The 21707-nt window shown below is 42.7% G+C and overlaps 1 protein-coding gene across 4 annotated transcripts in view; it reads right to left on the bottom strand.

Annotated features, from left to right (window-relative positions):
* ME3 (malic enzyme 3) overlaps nt 1–14464 on the bottom strand; it is a 132997-nt gene extending 118533 nt beyond the window's left edge. Inside the window, exons 1-2 of one of the 4 annotated variants that reach the window (XM_072134064.1) lie at nt 14340–14464; nt 6149–6377 (exon numbers count right to left, since the gene is read on the bottom strand). In XM_072134064.1, the coding sequence (XP_071990165.1) occupies nt 6149–6370 (222 nt within the window). In that variant the 5' untranslated portion in view covers nt 6371–6377; nt 14340–14464. Of the gene's footprint in view, nt 1–6148; nt 6378–11130; nt 11229–11262; nt 11397–11417; nt 11509–14339 lie in introns of those variants that run through there. The other 3 variants (XM_072134063.1, XM_072134066.1, XM_072134065.1) reach the window with 3 other exon arrangements.
* Nucleotides 14465–21707: the final 7243 nt, after the last annotated feature.

Below are 21707 nucleotides of genomic sequence, written 5' to 3' on the forward strand. Positions count from 1 at the left end.
TGATAAATTGCTAAAATTAAGCATTTTTATTACCGTTTTTGTCATTTTAACATAATAATTTTTTATGGTGTATAGATACATTTTTAGAATCTAAAAAGTTTAGGTCTTCCAGTGTAGATAATTTTCATGAAGTTAAAGGGGTTGTACCTATTTAAGTTACCCCTTATCCACAGGATCGTTGATGGTCCGACTGCTGAATCCACCCTCCAGATGCACGGTGGGGGGTGGGAGGGGGGTCCAGTTCTTATTAGGGGAGGGAGCAGTGAGACCCTCACAGATCAGCTATTTATCCCCTATCCTGTGAATAAGGGTTAACTGAAATACCTGGTACAATCCCTTTAAACCAAAAAGAACAACTTAAATCTATAAGTTAAATCCATGAAAGGAATGTTCCTTTATATCTGTTTTAAGTTTTCCTTTAAAAACTTCATATATACAGCAATAAGTTGTAGGAGTTACAGATATTTCCTTTTGATTACAGGATACTGGACACGTAAAATTACAGGATTCACTATCTATTATTACTTGTACGGCAAAGTTCATGTTATTTGGAGGTCATTCATCTGGAACAAATAAGGAACGCTAAATGCTAAAGAATAGCAAAGCAATTTGTCCCTTCTTATTTTGACATCCTGGAATCTTACGGTATATCTCATTTTCTACCAAAATTTAACCCCTTCAGAACAGGGCACAGAGTTTACGGTATTTATTCTTTTCAAGCTGTAAAAGTTTTTCTTTTTACAATTGATTGATGGTTGAGGGCTTGCTTTTTGCAAGACAAGTACAATTTTTAACGGGTTGGTATTTTGAGATATAATACTCGTTGAGTAACTTTCATTAACCATTTGTAATGAAGGGTGAAAAAACTTGTTTGTACTTGGCAAGATAAATTTTGCTAAGACCGGCCCCCATTAATACAACCCCACCCCAAAGCTGCTACAGGCAAAATGGAAAAGGGATTAGATAATCCAAGCAGCAGAGACGAGTATTTATTTAGTTTATTTTTATGAATCAGTTCTAAGTTTAGTGTTCCTTCATGAATTGTTGTGACTAAAATATACTGCTGCTTTTCAGGTTTTTCATCCTTTAGAGCAGGTATTTGGGAGGAAATCTAGTGCGTATTGAGTGATGTGTCAAGTATACATTCTCAGCCCCACACCTAGAACACATCCAAGTCTCATGATTCATGAGAAGGACACATGAACTGACCCTAAACTTAACCAGCAGATTACTAGAGATTGTAGCAGCTCCTGGTGAGCTACTTCTCACTACTTCATGCAGGGCCGGCGCCATGCTGGGCATACCCGGGCAAGTGCCGGGGCCCAGAGCTGCTGGGGGGCCAAGATAAGGTTTAACATAAGGAGACCATGGGGGTGAGGGTTATATCTCATGAATCCATAGGGGGTGAGGGGGACTTTACATAAAATAACCATGAGGGGGCTGTTTGGGATGATAAACTAGGGAATATTTTAGGGAACTGGAGTCTGAATTTTTAATGTCACCATGCGAGTTCACTGCAAAGGGGCGCACTGAGGCTCTGTCGCCCAGGGGCCTACTGAAACCTGGAGCCGACCCCGACTCCATGAAAACATTGATAGAACCCCTTATATTTATCATTCCCTCTGTTGTTCCTGTGCTAGCGCTGCCATCTTTACTTTTCAAATATAATGGCAAAACATAACAAAGAAAATGTGAGACTATTGGCAAAGTTATCCACAATAGGTCATAAATTATAAAATAGGCCAACAGGAAGAAATGTACACATAGAATTTATGTTCGTGGTCATTCATGCGCCATCTGCATGCCATGTCTATACTTACTCTAGGGACCTTGATCTGCAGCCGGGGTCCGATAGGTAGAACCTCCATATATCAGAGATTTACATCATGTTCTATGGTGACAATACCCCTATTAAGGTAGATCCGATGGTAGGTGCATCTAACGAATGGAAGGATAGCTCTTTTAGGGCACTTGATGTGGCGTGGAATAGCCGGAGCTGAGACTACACGGCGTGGCTACTCCTCGCCTCAGTAGCCTCTTTGATCCTCCTACCCAGACATCTACAAGGAGGTGCGCGCACTCGTCCGTGAAGCCGGAGTTCTGCACATGTGGAGTAACTCCGGCTTTGGAGCCGAGATCGTACAGCCGCTGGCCTGTGTTCTGCGCATGCGCAGAACTCCGGCATTGCTGACGCGTGTGCACAACTCCATGTAGCTGCGCACTGAAGATGTCTGGGTAGGAGGATGAAAGAGGCTACTGGGGCGTGGAGTAGCCGCGCAGCGTAGCCTCAGCTCCGGCAACTCCACGCCCCAGTAGCCTCTTTAGAAAAATTTGCATATCAAGGCTATTAAACTTTCTAAAAGATTGTGGGGACTAAAGGATTAGCCCTAAAAAAGGCTATCCTAACATTTGTTAGATGCACCTACCATCGGATCTACCTTAATAGGTAGACCCATAGTGGTAGGTTTCATCATCTATTAATAACTAGAGACTGAATTGCCGTAGGATGTGTATCATGACAGCACTAAACGTTGTGAAGACCCAGCCTTTGTGTCTCGATGAGCAATAACACAGCGGATCATATAACGCATCTTTGTCCCTTTATAAACCCCCGCTGTTCCTTTATAGCAGATAATGAAACGCTGATGCCGGTAATTAATGCGTTTTCACTTTCTCACGGATATAAATATGATCTTTTATGACATTTACCAAAGACATAAACTCACTAATTGAGTCATCACTACTAAAACGTAGTAAAAGGAACATGAAAAGATTCCAGAACTGGAAGAGTGAGCGGTATTAGATAGGTACTGATTTATTAAAAAAAAAAAAAGAAGTTGAGCTTTCAGACACACAGAAGTTTTGTGCAAGGTCAGCAAATTTATTCAAGAATTCCCGATTTCATTACACCACAAAACTGTGTAATCAGAACTGCTGAGATAATCCTAATTATAGATAAAGGAGAACAATCCAGGCAACTCTGCAGCAGAACAGGAAAGAGCCCCGCAGACTCAGCATTAAGATACAGCACGTGCAACCCTCCATTGTCCTGTGGGAGGACACCTCCTAGAAGAGTCAAAGCCTCAGAGACCTTCAGTAGGGAAATCCGTAGAAGGGTTTTGCGGAGTAAACCCGGACCCATCCATAGACCTCAGTTAAGAGGAATCATGGCATGGAAGGCCAACATGCAACTGGAAGGTCCTAAGGTATAAAGGAAATATCTAACATGGAGGCAGATTATGGTTCCACTTGATGGACATATGCTTTCCTAAACCATATTTACTAAAAAAAACTATGTTTGCTATGGGACCAAAGGATCGAAGGAACATGACACTGGAAGGACCCATCCTCTTTGGCCGTTTGGTGGCAGGACTTCCCAACAAATAGGTTGCTTGCTATGGGGCCCATAGATAGACGGAGCTTGATACTGGATGGTCCCATCCTTCTTGCCGTTTGGTGGCAGGACTTCCCAAAAAATAGGTTGTTTGGTATGGAGCCAATGGATAGACGGAGCTCGAAACTGGATGGTCTCATCCTCTTTTGCCGTTTGATGGCAATATTTCCCAATTAAGAGGTTGAGGAGTAACCTCTATTACTGTGGCAGTGCCAACCATTGCCCATATGAAATTTATCCTTACACAAGTGAATAGGGATAAACTCCAATACTAGCAACAGCACTTCCACAAGAGGGGTTCACAGTTCTGAAGTTTTCACCAAATCCCAACTCTGCTCAACAGAGGGGGACTGTAAATGGGCCAGAGATCTACCCCATCCTCAGTTAAGAGTCATTGGGATGTCTATAGTTATAACTGTAGGTCACAGTAGTCTAGAAGTGGACCTACTTGGTCTAAATCCATTTAGAACAGGTTCTGAGGTCTTAAAGATTCAGATGTCAATGTAATGGTAACAGGGTCAGGGTCTTCAAAAAAAAAGTCTTGGATTAGTGGTAGTGAATGCAGTAATCATAAAGTAAGTCATAGCCGGGACGATCCAGGAGACATTAATGGTAGTAATCATGATAACAAACGTGAGAGGTCAAAATCCTGAGGTCAATATCAGAGCCGAGGTGGAGATGGAGACAAGCCGAGGTCAGGAACTAGATTAGAATCAAAGATGTAAGCAATCATCTTATCTCCAGGCAGTAAGTGACAAGGGATTTATGGGAGCTGATCCCAGATAACTGATCAGTAGCAGAAGTCAGGATAGGGAAGAATTAACCACTGCACTGCTAAAGCAGGACTAGAGCTACAGTCTCTCAGGAGAGTGGGGGAGGTAATATGGTATCAGACTTTGCATTTGATTCAGCTACTATCAGAATCAACGGCTTACTAAAGCAGCCAGAGGTCCTCAATATCAGACCACTGGCGGTTCGACACCCAGCACCCACACCCAGAGTCATGACAATGTTACTACACAGTGTCGGACTGGCACGTGTATGGCCTACCAGAGGTGGTGATCTTGAGGGCCCACCCTTCTACCATGAAATGCCATGAAAACAATCAAATCATGTAGCATGTATCATCAAAAAGATCTAATAATCTATAATATTGGGTCCATCCTATATGAAATAGAACATAATATCCAGTGATTACTCCATTCATTCTTTGGGGCCTATTATAAAGTGTTAGAACCTGGGGCCCACCGGAGGATTCTCTGATGCTCTGGTGGGCCAGTCCGACACTGTTCTACATAGTGTTCGGTATGGAGGTAGACAGCTCCCTTACCTGGGAAGTGTTCGTTCTGAATTACTGCACCTCAGCCCCCATTCATTACAAAGGAACTGAGCTTGCAATATCCTTCCTGACCACTACACAGTGTATACAGCGGTCTTCTTCAAAGAGGTATTCCAGGAATAGACATAATTCATATTCAAATGGGTCATTGAAATACAAGCTAAAATGTATTTAGTTGTTATTTAAAATATTGCTCCCCTTAGCAAAAAAATGTTGTGGACACACACTGTGATGGAGAATTAAAATGCTACTGGCCCTTTAACCAGTCCATTGATTGTGTCCCTGTGGAGGAGACACAAGATAGAAGATGGCCACTGGTCACATGTCCACATCACATGTCCTGCACCTGCCTGGGCCGGTCATATGATCATCACTACACTTGGCTGTGGTCGGTTGGTTGCAGTGCATCCAGCATACTGGTGTTGTGGCGAGACGTCATCTCAGTGAGGTGATGTGCATTAATGGCAGTGACACATCATTACTATGGTAACAGAACGGGACAATCCGTTAGATAACCACTGGGAAAAGAGCATAATAGGGAGAAGCTCTTACTGAGAACTGTGGGATCATGGGAGTTATAGTATCCTGTGGCGGCCATCTTGGAGATAACTCTGTCTTTGGTGAATCTTATGCTCTGTTTTGTGTTTCATGACATTAAGTTTTGTTGCATTCATTTATTTATGGCATTATGGGTTTCATATTCCGGAATACCCCTTTAACTCTTAAAAGAGCATCTATCACCAGGATTAAGGACTGTATACAAATGAGCTTGAGGGGCTCCAGGCTCCATAGCTGTTAATGGAGCCTGAAGCCCCTCAGGCACATTTGCATACAGTCTTTGGGTGATAGATGTCCTTTAAACTAATGCCCTGTCATGGCTCTTAGTACCAGCTGACCGGTCAAGGTGCCAGATCCGATATCCAAAATTTGAAAAAATTGGATTTTTCTCCCAAAAACTTTCCCAGTCCATGTCCATGGCTTATCTTGGTATTGCTATTTTTTATAAGTAAAGCCTATAACAAAAGTGACGCTTTTTTGCAAAATTCTATTTAAAAGTTAAAATTTTTTCAATTCTTTAGCGTAGAATCAGTTGGGCTCTAAACCTTAACTTATATAAATTCTATCCCGGTACATTCCTCACATTGCTATGATAGCAGCGCACACTTCAGGCATGTATAGAGTGTAAACTTCTCCCCTCAAGGACATTGCACAAATGACACCGGGCCTGGAGCCGCACGAGTAATAAGAGACTAGTTATCAGTTGTAGGGTTTTCAATTACGTCAGATCTGGCCTCCATATTTTCCCACTCTTAAAAGTTACAAAAACTTTTTTATGAGCAAAAGCAGGAGGTCCCTGGTTCTGGATTTTTTTAATAACATTTTCTCCAAAAAGAAACTGATAAGCAATGTCTTACCTTGTTGAGGTGGGGGTTCCTGGTGATGTCATAGCCCCTCTTTTTGATGGCGAGTGTCTTGGTGGGTTCCTCAGCAGCTGGCCCCGAGTGGCAAACCCTCGCCAGCTCCCACGTAGCTCTGTGAGGATTTCTTCCGAGCGGAAGCCATTGTCCCATTCTCAGGGCGCACCTGGAATATTGGCTTCCGATGGACATGCTTTTTTTCACGATCAAACTGTTCATCTTGTATCTACAACGTAAAAGAACTATGTAAATACATGGTAGACATCTCCAAAATCTACAGCAGTGGAACAGCCTCAGGCCTTCTCAAACGGTCAGTCATACTTTACTTCCTTTTTATAAACTGCAGGTCAGAATTTCCTGAGGCAGGAGTTCTCCCTGTTTCTAGAAAATATATGTACAGGCGGTCCCCTACTTAAGGACACCCGACTTACAGACAACCCATAGTTACAGACAGACCCCTCTGACCTCTGGTGAAGCAATAATCGGCTGTAAGGTGTCTGTAATTAAGCTTTATTGATAATCCTTGGTCCAATTACAGCAAAAAATGTTTCAACTCCAATTGTCACTGGAGCCAAAATTTTTTTGTCTGGAACTACAATTATAAAATATACAGTTTCGACTTAAGAACAAACCTCTGGGGACTGCCTTTATTTGGTTTTGGCGTAATAAAAGATAAGGACAAGTATCATTGCATCAATAGGCCATGAAGATGGGTGGGGCCAAAATGGCAGCCATATTTAGCGACTTAGTAGAAGTAGCAAACAAATGTGATAATGGCCGATATCAATGACCTTAAGGGTAAGAACAAAAGTGTATTGTGCAGAATAGAAGCTCCTCATTCAGCTCATGGTTTTCATGTGCAACATTAGAGAGAATCAATAATCATGCTCATAGTTTTACCGCTGTCAAAACCTAAGCAAAGAATAATCTGGCTGAAAAACATATTACTTGAAAACTGCAGGGAAATTAACCAATTATTAGATCACTGCATGATGTCACACCTATCCCCTCCCTGTACAATGACCTCTATATAGATAACACTGACCCATCATTACATCACTACTGACAATAGATGATGTCACAGCTTATCTCCTCCCCCTCCCTGTACAATGACCTCTATATAGATAACACTGGCCCATCATTACATCACTACTGGCAATAGATGATGTCACAGCTTATCTCCTCCCTCTCCCTGTACAATACCTCTATATAGATAACACTGACCCATCATTACAGTAGATGATGTCACATTCTATTTAAACCTCCTATCTGCACACAGCATTTTCGGCACCATAATGCTTCTCTAAAGTATATCATGGTTATAGTAAATGTTTCCACAAGCCATCCTGTATGTAACCTGGGGACTCCCTGTGACAAAAAAATTAAATGATAAAAAATATACGGTAATAAAGTAACTAGTAAAACCCAAAAATTTCATGTTACTCCAAAAAAAAGAAAAGAAAAAAAAGGGTCAGGCGACTGTGGATGTTATGTTCCCTACAGATAATACTAGAGGCGCGCTGGCGTCTGGACCAGATAAGAGTACTCTAAAAAATTTTCTCACACTTCTGTCGTCTTGTGAAATGGTGTGAAGAAAGTTCAGGCATTGCGGTCAGTGATCCCAGCCGGAGCCTAATGATCAGACATAACACCCTTGTATCATGCTCTGGAAGTGCAGCCTGTACTTGCCAATATTCACCAAGAGGCATAAGGGAAACATTAGAGACCTCAAGTAAGGACTGTAGGTTGAGTTTTTTTGTACTTTAAGGCTTTGTTCACATGTTCCATTTAGATTGCAATTAGAAACTCAATCTGGAATGGGGAGGGGCTTGGCATACGCATTTCAACTAAAACGCATGTGTAAGTTAACAAGCTTCATGTGGATTGCATGTTGAGCTTCTTACGATAGGATGCGGTTCAGATTAAACTCCCGACTCCGGTTGGATCGCAGTTCTAAGTACAATCCAAACGGAACATGTGAATACAGCCTAAGGGTATGTTCGCATGGCGAAATTCAGCGGAACATTTCTGTCTGGGCAACTGTGCCAAATTCTCCAACCCAATGAAATCCATGGGAGGCTGCCAGGTCACAGAATCCGTCTGTTAAAAATCTGTCCGATACCTGTGGATTGTGTCGTGGAATTCAATGCTGATATTGCAAGGAAAAATTTATGTCAAATTCAGCCCTTTTTTTTAAGGTAGTCAGGTATTTTTATGTGAATTACTGGACTAAAGGGCCCCTTAAAGGGAACCCTTCACCAAGAGACCCATTTTTAACATAGACATGCTCAGATAAAGCAGAGCCGGCCGCCTTGGTCTCTGCATTCATCTGCGCATGCACTACTCTATGCCTTGCAAGTGGCTGCGTAGAGTAGCGCATGCGCAGATGAATGCAGAGACTGTGCAGCCAACTCTGGTTAATCTGTGCATGTCTGGCCGCACGTTCTGTGGGATGCTAACTTGAGAATGGCTGACGCAGTCAGCGAGAGTTGATGACAGCGGGGGGATCATCAATTGATGACGTCCGTGGGTGGGGGGGGGTTTGGGGCAAGGTAGGGGGCTTCGGTATCCTGGGTGAGGGGCGGTTTTATAAATTTGAAAAGGACACACAGAGGAGCGGTTTCCCAAGGGTGGGGGGAAACTGCTCTGCTTAAGCCAGTCCCAAATGGGGACAAATGGACTAGTCACTACTCGCATGGCATTGTAAGGTAATATATAGCTCATCTTTTTTTCTGTATAACACATTTTTTTATACAAAAATAGTTTGCCAGTGTATGTACTATACCAAAATTGGGTCTCCTGGTGACAGGTTCCCTTTAAGTATATCTGCTCCCCAATTGTGGCAGGTATTTGGGTCCACAAGGACTCATATTAAAACAGGTGTCAACCAAAATCTTATACGACTCCTCTCTTTACAATTTCAGGATTTACATTGTGGAATTTTTTGCAATTACAGCTTTTATGTTAGCCGACCACAATTCTACTGGGTGCGTCACCGGGTGAGTGGGTGCACAATTATGTGGTGTGTCGTGGTGGCACAAATTTGCTACCATTGCAGCCTGTGACTTTAATTTTTACATATGGGGAAAAGAAAAAAAGTTAAAAGTAAAATTACCGTAAAGTATTAAAGTACCTTAAAAAATGAAGCCCTTTTTAATTTTTTGCTATGAGATCGAACAAATATTTCATACTTCTGTTTTGGGAACAGGTCCTGGCTGAGTAACGCTCTTTTCATCCGAGTATGTGTGAAATGACCTTGAATTTTTTTCTCTAGCATTTGTAGTGTACACAGGATTAGTAATCTAGCAATGGAGCGGGGTAATGTTACCATAACAACTAGAGACGCCACCAGGCCGGAGCAGAGGACATCGCCTCACGCCTGATGATTTACAGACTACAACACACAATCCACTATAGGTTAATCTGGACACTTTGCTGCTACCATCCTCAAATCCTACACAGGCACCACAATTATACAAGCCATTTATTAGAAAAGTTGCAGAATTTAGGCCTCTTTAATCATGTAAGTGTAAGACTGTGTCTTTCTGACCAGTCAGTGCTTGGCTTTCATCTTGAAAGCTGTTCTGAAAAATTGTAAGCTGAACTCTGATTGGTTGCTATCGGCAGCAAACACAGTCAAGCTCTACTACTAGTTTGTTTTGATCATTTAGGCCTCAATAGTAGATTTATCCTTATTTACAGTAAATATGGAGAACCCGCTTTTGGGGGCTTTATGGTAATAATAGTATTTAAAGAGACTAATGAGTTTTAAAGCCACATTTATATATATGTGACTTTAAGGGACAGAAACATACTTTATGTAAAAGTCATGGAGTTGACACTTTTTTTAAAAAAAAATTACATTAAAATATATATATATATTATATATATATATATTTCAGCCACATATCTGTTAATCTATTAGTACTGTCACAGAGGTGGTCACCCAGATTTTCAGAAATCCAAAATATCAAATCTACCCAATTATTCCATTGTACAGTACAATTAGGTTAATTTACTATTTAAGGGAAATCTACCATCAAAATCAAGCATCATAAACCAAGAGCACTTAATCATAGATCAAGGCACGGTGACTGTGTTAATCTTCTTATGTATATTATCCATGATCTTCTTCTTTTTAAAGTCAACTTCTAACATTATGCTAATGAGCCAGAAGGGCTATGGGGAGTGTTACCAGAGCCCCTCCATGCTATAGCTTCATAGGCTATTAGACTATCTCTCCCTCAGCACTTCACCCCTTCCTCTGCCTGCTGTACTCCTGCACAGTGTAAAAGCATGTGAAGCTACAGCATGGAAGGGCTCTGATAACACCCCTCAGAGCCCAAGTAGCCTATTCACATAATTTTAACAGTTGATTTTAAAAAGAAAGATATGGTTAACAAAGAGAAGATTACCACAGTCATGATGCCTGGATATATGAGTAAGTGTCCCTAGTTTATCATGCTTAATTTGGATGGTAGATTTTCTTTATGGCTCTAAGAAAGTTGGGTAACCACCTCCTGTACATGATAATATAATGGTGACGATAGTTGATGCATCCAACTTTTCCAGGAACAAATATGGGAAAATATTTTTTCGACAAATTCACAGAAAAGGACGTCTATCCACTGGTCAGTTTGTTTCATCACTGACAACCCCTTTAAAATAAAAGTCACTTTTAAACAACATTTTTAGAAGGATATACATCTTAAAGGCTAATTCTTAAGTCTATGGACCCCCAATATAAAATATCGAGATAAAATAAATGCTGTGTTTTTCAATACGATTTAAGATTACGAGACCGAACCAAGACGATCTTAAGAAACATCTGCAAGGTTCTGCCCTTAATTCTCCCTAAGACTCCATGTAAACAAGACGTCTAAGCCTGTGCCAGTCAGCTGGCACTTCTGCAATAACATACACACATATATCATTGCGTAAGTCTTCATACCCCCCTGGGCCTGTGCTAAATATAGCACCTTTTAAATTATGCAGCAAGAAATCTTCTATAAACTGCAATCCGATCGCATTTCCGCAGTTCGCTGTCATCGGATGGAAACAAAATATTCCCTTTAAGGAGGCATTCGTGTAAAGACCTGCAGTCAGCTGACCTGATATATTGTTATCATGTAGGGTGCACGCCGCAAAGCGTTTATCTGCTGCAAGGAAATGCACAAAAATATACAAAGTATCCCCTGCAAGGAAATCAGAAGACGTAAGACAAAGGCCGGGCTGCAGACATGTCCGCCTTCTTTGTATCATTTACCTCCAGGTTCTCTGCAGGGACCAGCTGCACTCAGCAAGGCAGGAGTTAAGTGCTCTGCTCTGTATAAGGACACAGACAAGGCTTGCTGTTTTTTTTTTTTTAGTTTTTTTTTTTCCCAACAGCTTTATTGCATAGAGCAGAGCGTGGGGTGTGAACACTCCATTCTAATGTGAAACCTGAGAACTAAGAGTCCACCAATTAAATTGCATCTGAGGCTTCCACATACCAATGCAATCTTTTTTTTCCAAATTTACCGAATTTTTCGCATTTGTTTTTGAATCCACATGCTTTTATTTTTGCACTGCATTTTTTTTTAAAAATCATGATCGTTATAACTTCTGCTATTTTTATTATTCTGATATTTTTGATTGATTACCTATTCATATGGATTGATTACCTATTCATATATCATATCTACAAAAATCTTAGAGCCGGAAACCCAACAGATCCAAAATACCCTTCTCTCGCCCCATGACCTGTTTACAGTCAGTCCAATGCAAGTGGATAGGGCAGAGCTGCAATATTGAGAATGGCCACTATACAATAAATGGCGCTGTGCTTAGTAAGGAGTGAAGACATGACAGTACTTTTCTTATTCAATGCAGCGGTCTCTTTAAACAGCTGGTCATAGAGATTACCCAACAATTAAATATTGATCACCTAGGATAGAGAGTGTCACACTAGTAAAAACAATATATATGACCCAGATTAATAAGAAAAAGGCCCAACAATATAGGGAACAGAAGGGAACGCTGAAAACAGGTTTTAACCCTCTTACACACCTTTTCGTAGCCGCTCTCTTGTAGCTGTCTTTCCTTCACTCCAACACTCTCTCCTCTAAGGTGTCTCTCTGCAGTCTCTATCAACTCTCCTCTCAGGGGTCTCTGACTCCACCTTAAGACCACCAAAAACTTTACAACCCCAAAACCAATTTACAAATTCTCCTTCCTGTACTGAGGACCTTTCAAATGCTAATAATGGGACACAATGACCAAATGGTCCCAAGCAGGACACCTCTACAAGGGGGTCATCACTCAATGGTATCTCTATATACTATATCCATGTGCCAGATGGGTACAAGATATATCTGTGTAGCATACTTTATCAATATGTAAGATGGTGAAGATACAGGTAGAGGGATGAGGCTCATATCAGGATGCAACAAATGTGTGAAGCCAGGAGAGGGTCTACAAAATGATAGTGTGACTATTTACCATGAGGGAGAAGTTTCCCTTATATCTCAGTACACCAGTACAATGCGGTAACATGAATATATTATAACATACAAAACATGACTAATATTTGGTATCAAAATACTTCAATTTATCTTTCAGAATTGTGAAATTTAAGGTAGGTTCCCCCCATGATATACACCCCTGTATGTGCCCACATAAGAGTGAAAGTCACAGTCAAAGCGGAAGAAAGAGCCACAATCATATGGCAGCCGGCCAGCCACAGTAATCTCAGAAGTGTCACCTGGAGAGCACCCACTGATGTTAGATAAAGAAAGAGAACCCTTATAGCTGTTACCCTGGGAACTAATATAAGTGTCTTCCAGAAAACCCTATAAATGTCAACCACAGAATCCTAATATCTATCCCCCAATTGTCACCTACAGAACCCCGATAACTGACATCAACAGAACCCTAATAATTGTACTCTACAGAACCCCAATAACTGACATCAACAGAACCCTAATAATTGTACTCTACAGAACCCCAGTAAGTGATATCTACAGAACCCATATAATTATCACCTACAGAATCCCAATAACTGTCAAAAGAATCCCAATACCTAACATCAGTAGAACCCTAATAACTGTCACCTACAGAACCCCAATAACTGTCACGTAGAACCCTTATAACTGTCACCTACAGAACCCTAATACTTGTCATCTAGAAAACCCCAATAATTGTCATATACAGAACCCTAATACTTGTCATCTAGAAAAACCCAATAATTGTCATACACATAACCCTAATATTTGTCACTTCAAACCCCAACAACTGTCACTTACAGATCCCTAATAACTTTTATATAGAATCCTTAAAATTGTCACCTACAAAACCCTAATATTTGTAATCTACAAAACCCTAATAACTGTCACCTACAAAACCCTAATATTTGTCGCCTACAGAACCCTAATATTTGTAACCTACAAAACCCTAATATTTGTCATCTATAAAACCCTAATAAGTGTCAAATACAGAACCCTACTATTTGTTATCTACTGAACACTAATATTTGTCACCTACAAAACCCTACTTTTTTGTCATCTACAGAACCTACAAAATTCTAATTCAAAAAACCCTATAAGTATCAGCTACAGAACCATCCATAAAACCCCCATAAGGGGCAATTACAGATAAAGATCAACTAAAGAGCCAGATAAGTGTCCGCAGTACCTCATAGTATTTCCCAGAACCTTTGTTATTAAGTGTAAACCACTGGGCCCACCAACAGAGTCATCCAAAGAACCCTGTAAATTTTAGACATGGGACCCCTAAATGCAGGATCTTCTTCACCCTTGACCTGTGTGAGGCAGTGGCGTAACTAGAAGCTGATGAGCCCCAGTGCAAAGTCTGTGCCAGGCCCTGACTATAATGTATGGTTTATAGTAATAGTCTTCTCATATGGGAAAGTGACACCATAAGGGCCCCCTAAACCTCTTTGATCCAAGTGCAATCGCAACCTTTCCACCCCCTATAGCTACGCCCCTGCTGTGAGATCCTATAACCTCAGCATTGGTACCAACCATTCAAAATTTCTTCTCTTCGTCCAAAACTTAAGGATCCTGCAAATCTCACACAAACCTCCGGACTTCCCACCACCTTAGACCTGTCTATATAAATTGGACTCAGTAAAATATAGCCTGGTGATCTAGGGGTTAACATGCATTATGTTCCTATATGCATGCATTACCTTGACTGTCTGAGGCCAGGGAAGCAGTGTGCACGGTCTCTCCTGAGCAAGGTCTCAGTGGCACTTGCTACGAGGGTCTGAGTGACAGGCCGGGCATGTGACGGATATAGGGCGTTGGAATCCGGAGTCCCATTCTGCAGGCAGCACTCCCCTCTACCCCTCCAATCCCTGCACAGAGTCTGGGGGCTGCTGCCTACTACAAGTGTTCCTAATTTACCTTATGGTTAACATATTGTCAACTGCAAATACCTTATATAAGAAGAAAAAGCCGGGGATGTATTACAGTAGGGAGATGTTCACACATAGCGGTAGTATACAGTATATACATGTTATATTGGGGTTCATGCCAGTGTAGCGACACCTTTGTTGGAGTTGGTGGAGGTGGTGAGAGGCCCTCTTTAATACTGAAGCTTAGCCCTGACAACCCGTAAGGCCCCTTCCACACTTGCGTTGCAGATCACATCAGAGTCTGATCAGGGAGCGGTCAGGGATTGGTCAATGAAAAACGCACATTTTGCATCAGAGTGCAATCAGTTTTCAGTCAGAGTCCGTTCAGTGTCTCAGTTTTTCACGCGCGTTTTCAATGCAATTTCAATGCGTTTTTCACGCGCAGAAAATGCGCGTGAAAGGACTCAGGACTGAGCTCTATCTTTTCTATGGCAATTGATGCGTGAAAAACGCATTGCACTTGCAAGTGTCTCAGAGTGCGATGCGCTTTTGATGCGTCTCCATAGACTTGTATGGTGCGTTTTTCACGCGCGTGACTTGCAAAAGTAGAGCATGTCGAGATTTAAACGTGCGTTAAAAAAAAACCCACGTGTGCGCGTGAAAAAAAAGGCAAGTCTGAAAAGACCCATTGGTTACAATGGGTCAGAGTGCAATGCAAGTTCTGCACGTCAAAAGCATGCGCAGAAAACGCGCGTGAAAAACGCAAGTGTGAAAGGGGCCTAAAACACAATGTATGAAATATTTATGTGGAACTTTATTGGTGAAGACCTTAGATCAAAAACTGTACCATAGATGCCCTAAAAGTTATATGTACCATGGATGTAGGAGACTTTCGTGGTAAATATTTATGACCACCATTTTATATAGACTTTGTTAAAGTATTCAGAAAGATGGGAATGAAGTTTTGGGATGGTTTATTTATATTCTACATTAGTGGAATATATAATTCTCTACATAAATGTGGACGTTGTGTCCTCACCTGCCATCCCACCTCACACCTGCAGAATCCCAGGAGTCTCATAGCGGAGCCTGCGCCAAATAACCTCAAATCCATATAGTAACCATAGTAATTATCACACTGATATTGTCACCTCTCCAAACTCACTCTGACCTCCGCCACCTGACACGTTCTTTGTAGACATTGATCTCGCTGAAGGCTTCTGGCAAAACGTTCAAACACAAGCAATTGACTCACGAGAAGTGAATTCAGGTAAAGCAGCGATGTAGAACACAGAGTGTATAATCATTTACATTACTATCACACATTGACCATTTATATCCATCTACATGGAGAAAGTATTGTCAGGATATGCTAATTTTGGGACAATAACAGACTGAGGATAGACTTTTAATATAAAATAGTGGACATCACCTTTAAAGTAGGGGCTTGGTCTGGGGTCTGACAAATGTACTGTATATATTCAAGTATAAGCCGAGGCCCCTAATGTTACCACCAAAAACTGTGAAAACCTATCGACTTGAGTATAAGCCGAGGGTTAGAAATGCATTGGTCAAAGCCTCCCAGAATATAGCCAGCAAGCCCCCAGTCGTATACAGCCAGCCCCCATTAGTATATAGCCAGACCGCCCCTGTAGTATTATAGCCAACCATCTTTAGTATATAGCCAGCTAGCCCCCTGTAGTATACGTTCATCCCCCTGTAGTATATAGCCGGCCAGCACCCTGTAGTATATAGCCAGCTCCCTGAAGTATATGGCCAGCACCCATTAGTATATAGCCAGACAGACCCTGTAGTATTATAGCCAACCCCCTTTAGTATATAGCCAGCTAGTCCCCTGTAGTATATGGCCAGCCCCCTGTAGTATATACTGTAGCTGGCCAGCCCCCTTTAGTATATAGCCAGCCCGGTGTAGTATATAGCCAGCCAGCCCCCTTTAGTATATAGCCAGTCCAATGTAGTACATAGCCAGCCAGCCCCCAGTTTGCTCAGCACATAAAAAATAAACTTACATACTCTGGAAGGTAAGTATGTAAGTTTATATTTTTATAGACTCATGTATAAGCCTAGTTTTATTTTGTGCTGAAAAACATTAGCCTCATACACAAGTATATACGGTAAGTGGTATTATGTTTGTAACTTTATCAGATATCTGGTCTCATAGAGTTAGGGTCCTAGGCTGGGTATTTTTTCTTTTAGGAGTTTGGTCTGGGGTCTCACAAATGTAAGTAGTCATGGTTGTAGCCTGATAACTTTAGATCTGACTCTTTAGTTTGACTACTTAAGGGGTCTGATTTAGACTCAGATTTAGTCTCAGGTCCGATACATTTAGGGGAAAGGTTTGGCCTCTGTTAATGTAAAGTATCTGAATAAATGAAAAAATAAAAGGTCAATAGATTTTTCAGTAATCTAGCTAGTTCCAAGGTTCCCATAAAGCCCTAATAACTCCTCTGTGAAGGAGCAGAAGTCCATGGTAGAATTCTGTGATTTCATGTGATCAGATAAATACATGGGATAGATTTTCTGGATGGAGCCTGGTTCAGTTGCTGTATTTCTGTACAAAGCTCAGTTCTGTGGCTGTATTTCTTTAGGGGTCCTAGTTTTGGTGCTGTATGTTTACACAGAACTATTATAATTCCTGGGGAAGGGGGGCACTATATTGTAACTTAAGGGGTAACTTTACATTAACTTAAACAACTTAAACTAAAGTTTTAACAACAATTACTGGATATGCTAACATAAATTTTGCAGAGAACTGTATATATTAACTCAGTAGGATTAATATAGTGAATTTAGAAGCATTTATGTTATTATTACTTTGGTGGGCATTTTTTTTTTAATAACCATAGTTTTGGGGGTAGACACTTCTTTGAGCTTTGCTTATTATCTAGAAACGGCCGTACTCTTGCCTGCCCCCCCTTCCCCCTCCCACACCAAAAATAATGTTATAAGAATTGTTCTCTAACTGATTCCTGAGGGGAACTACAACTCCTGGGCTCAGCCTATTCAGTTTTACAACCTCAAGAGAGGAAAATATATAAACAAAACTCATGACACAACATAAACCCACAGAGCTGTTCCTTCTCTGCTGCCCCTTACTGGCAAATGTATTGCATTACCATAGGAGAGAATAAAATCACCATGTAACACAGAATAGTGACCACTTTAGCTTTCTGCATAGAGTGGGTATTAGAAGTACCCATTTACATTTTTTACTCTTTATTTACTCATTGCAGCCAAATGGTAAGATCAGAAAAGTTTTTTTGCTCATTACTGTGCACTCTGCCCCCATCTTAAGAGAGAAAAACCCAGAAATGTAGATATTTTTGCTAATTTATTAAACAAGAAAAACTGAAATCTCACCTGGTCATAAGTATTCAGCCCCTTTGCTGTGACAATCATATTTAACTCACATGCTGTCTTTTCCTTCTGATCCTCCTTGAGATGGTTCTACTCCTTCATTGGAGTCCAGCTGACTGGACTTGGTTATGAAAGGCACACACCTGTCTATTTAAGACCTCACAGGTCACAGTGCATGTCAGAGCACGAGAATCATGAGGTCTAAGGAACTGCCCAAGGAGCTCAGAGACCGAATTGTGGCAAAGGACATATCAGGCCAAAGTTACAAAAAATTTCCGCAGCACTCAAGGTTGCTAAGAGCACAGTCTCCTCCATAATCCTTAAATGGAAGAAGTTTGGAATGACCACAACTCTTCCTCAACCTGGCTGTCCAAACAAAGTAACCACTTTCGTGGGAGAAGAGCCTTGGTGAGAGAGGTAAAGAAAAACCCTAAGAACCCTGTGGCTGAACTCCAGAGATGCCATAGGGCAGTGGTGGTGAAGCTATGGCACGGGTGCCAGAGGCGGCACTCGGAGCCCTCTCTGTGGGAACCCCGGCCATCACCCCAGAATGAAGTTCACCAGACAGGACTCAAAGAGTGTTCCTGCAGAATGTTCCAACAATGATAGGCAACTTTGCCCTCCTCCTTTCACCTGTGTTGGTGTCCTTAGGAGGCTGAACGATTGAAAGTCGCCAAAGAACAAGGAGAAATAAATTACTGCTTAAATTGCTGTGCTGGCACTTTGCAATAAATAAGTGGCTTTTAGTTGAAGTTTGGGCACTCAGGCTCTAAAAGGTTCGCCATCACTGCCATAGTGGGATAGGAGTCACCTATCACTACAGCCTCCAGCTGGAAGCCTCTACTCAGTTTACAGTAAGTACATATGAAAGCCGCATACAGTGCGCAAAACACATGAAGGACTCCCAGACTATGAGAAATAAGAATCTCTGGTCTGATGAACGAAGATTGAACTTTTTGGTGTTAATTCTAAGCGGTGAGTGAGGGGGGAGCTGGACCAGTGGTCGTAATGAGAGGAAAGATGAATGCGGCTCTGGACCTCAGACTAGGCCGAACCTTCCAACAAGACAATGACCCTAAGCATTAAGCTAAAATAACAAGGCAGAGGCTTCAGGACAACTCTGTGACCATTCCTGACTGGCCCAGCCAGAGCCCGGATCTAAACCCAATTGAGCATTTCTGGAGACACCTTAAAAATGGTTTCCACCAATGTTCACCATCCAACCTGAGGGATCTGTAGAGGATCTGCAAGGAAGAAGCAGAGGATCCCCAAATCCAGGGTTGGGAAACTTGTAGCATCTTCCAAAGAAGACTCCTGGCCGCACCAGCTCCAAATCTGCTTCCACTGAACACTGAGCAAAGGGGCAGAAAACTTATCACCAGGGGCTGAATACTCATCACCGGGGGTGAATACTCATCACCGGGGGCCCGAATACTCATCACCGGGGGGCGAATACTCATCACCGGGGGCCCGAATACTCATCACCGGGGGCCCGAATACTCATCACCGGGGGCCGAATATTCATCACCGGGGGCCGCATACTCATCACCGGGGGCTAAATACTTATCACCGGGGGCTGAATACTTATCACCGGGGGATGAATACTTATCACCACGGGGCTGAATACTTATCACCGGGGCCCGAATACTCATCACCGGGGGGCGAATACTCATCACCGGGGGCCCGAATACTCATCACCGGGGGCCCGAATACTCATCACCGGGGGCCGAATATTCATCACCGGGGGCCGCATACTCATCACCGGGGGCTGAATACTTATCACCGGGGGCTGAATACTTATCACCGGGGGATGAATACTTATCACCAGGGGCTGAATACTTATCATCGGGGGCTGAATACTTATCACCGGGGGCTGAATACTCATCACAGGGGGCTGAATACTTATCACCAGGGGGCTGAATACTTATCACCGGGGGCTGAATACTTATCACCGGGGGCTGAATACTTATCACCGGGGGCTGAATACTTATCACCAGGGGCTGAATACTTATCACCAGGAGCTGAATACTTATCACCAGGGACTGAATACTTATCACCAGGGGCTGATTACTTATCACCAGGAGCTGAATACTTATCACCAGGGACTGAATACTTATCACCGGGGGCTGAATACTTATCACCGGGGGTTGAATACTTATCACCGGGGGATGAATACTTATCACCGGGGGCTGAATACTTATCACCAGGGACTGAATACTTATCACTAGGGGCTGAATACTTATCACCAGTGGCTGAATACTTATCACCGGGGCTGAATACTTATCACCAGGGACTGAATACTTATCACCAGGGGCTGATTACTTATCACCAGGAGCTGAATACTTATCACCAGGGACTGAATACTTATCACCGGGGGCTGAATACTTATCACCGGGGGTTGAATACTTATCACCGGGGGATGAATACTTATCACCGGGGGCTGAATACTTATCACCAGGGACTGAATACTTATCACTAGGGGCTGAATACTTATCACCAGTGGCTGAATACTTATCACTGGGGCTGAATACTTATCACCAGGGGCCGCATACTCATCACCGGGGGCTGAATACTTATCACCGGGGGCTGAATACTTATCACCGGGGGATGAATACTTATCACCACGGGGCTGAATACTTATCACCGGGGGCTGAATACTTATCACCAGGGGCTGAATACTTATCATCGGGGGCTGAATACTTATCACCGGGGGCTGAATACTCATCACCGGGGGCTGAATACTTATCACCAGGGGGCTGAATACTTATCACCGGGGGCTGAATACTTATCACCGGGGGCTGAATACTTATCACCGGGGGCTGAATACTTATCACCAGGGGCTGAATACTTATCACCAGGAGCTGAATACTTATCACCAGGGACTGAATACTTATCACCAGGGGCTGATTACTTATCACCAGGAGCTGAATACTTATCACCAGGGACTGAATACTTATCACCGGGGGATGAATACTTATCACTAGGGGCTGAATACTTATCACCAGTGGCTGAATACTTATCACCGGGGCTGAATACTTATCACCGGGGGCTGAATACTTATCACCGGGGCTGAATACTTATCACCGGGGGCTGAATACTTATCACCAGGAGCTGAATACTTATCACCGGGGGCTGAATACTTATCACCGGGGGCTGAATACTTATCACCGGGGCTGAATACTTATCACCAGGGGCTGAATACTTATCACCAGGAGCTGAATACTTATCACCGGGGGCTGAATACTCATCACCAGGGGCTGAATACTTATCACCGGGGGCTGAATACTTATCATCGGGGGCTGAATACTTATCCCTGGGGGCTGAATACTTATCACCGGGGGCTGAATACTTATCTCCGGGGGCTGAATACTTATCACCAGGGGCCGAATACTTATCACCAGGAGCTGAATACTTATCACCGGGAGCTGAATACTTATCACCGGGGGCTGAATACTTATCCCCGGGGGCTGAATACTTATCACCGGGGGCTGAATACTTATCCCCGGGGGCTGAATACTTATCACCGGGGGCTGAATACTTATCACCAGGAGCTGAATACTGATCCCCGGGGGCTGTTTACTTATACGGCGCGGCAACTCCATTCCTCAGTAGCCTCTTTGATCCTCCTACCAACATATCTTCAGCGCATAGCTACAAGGAGCTGCCTGCACTTCTCTGTGAAGCCGGCATTCTGCACATGCGCAGAACGCAGACCTGCAGCTGCACAGTCATTGCTCCGAAGCCGGAGCTTCTGCGCATACGCGGAACAGCGGCTTCGCGGACGAGGGGCTGCGCACCAAAGATATGCCAGTATGAGGATCA

This window comes from Engystomops pustulosus, chromosome 2, assembly GCF_040894005.1.
Source record: "Engystomops pustulosus chromosome 2, aEngPut4.maternal, whole genome shotgun sequence".
Taxonomy (NCBI): Eukaryota; Metazoa; Chordata; class Amphibia; order Anura; family Leptodactylidae; genus Engystomops; species Engystomops pustulosus.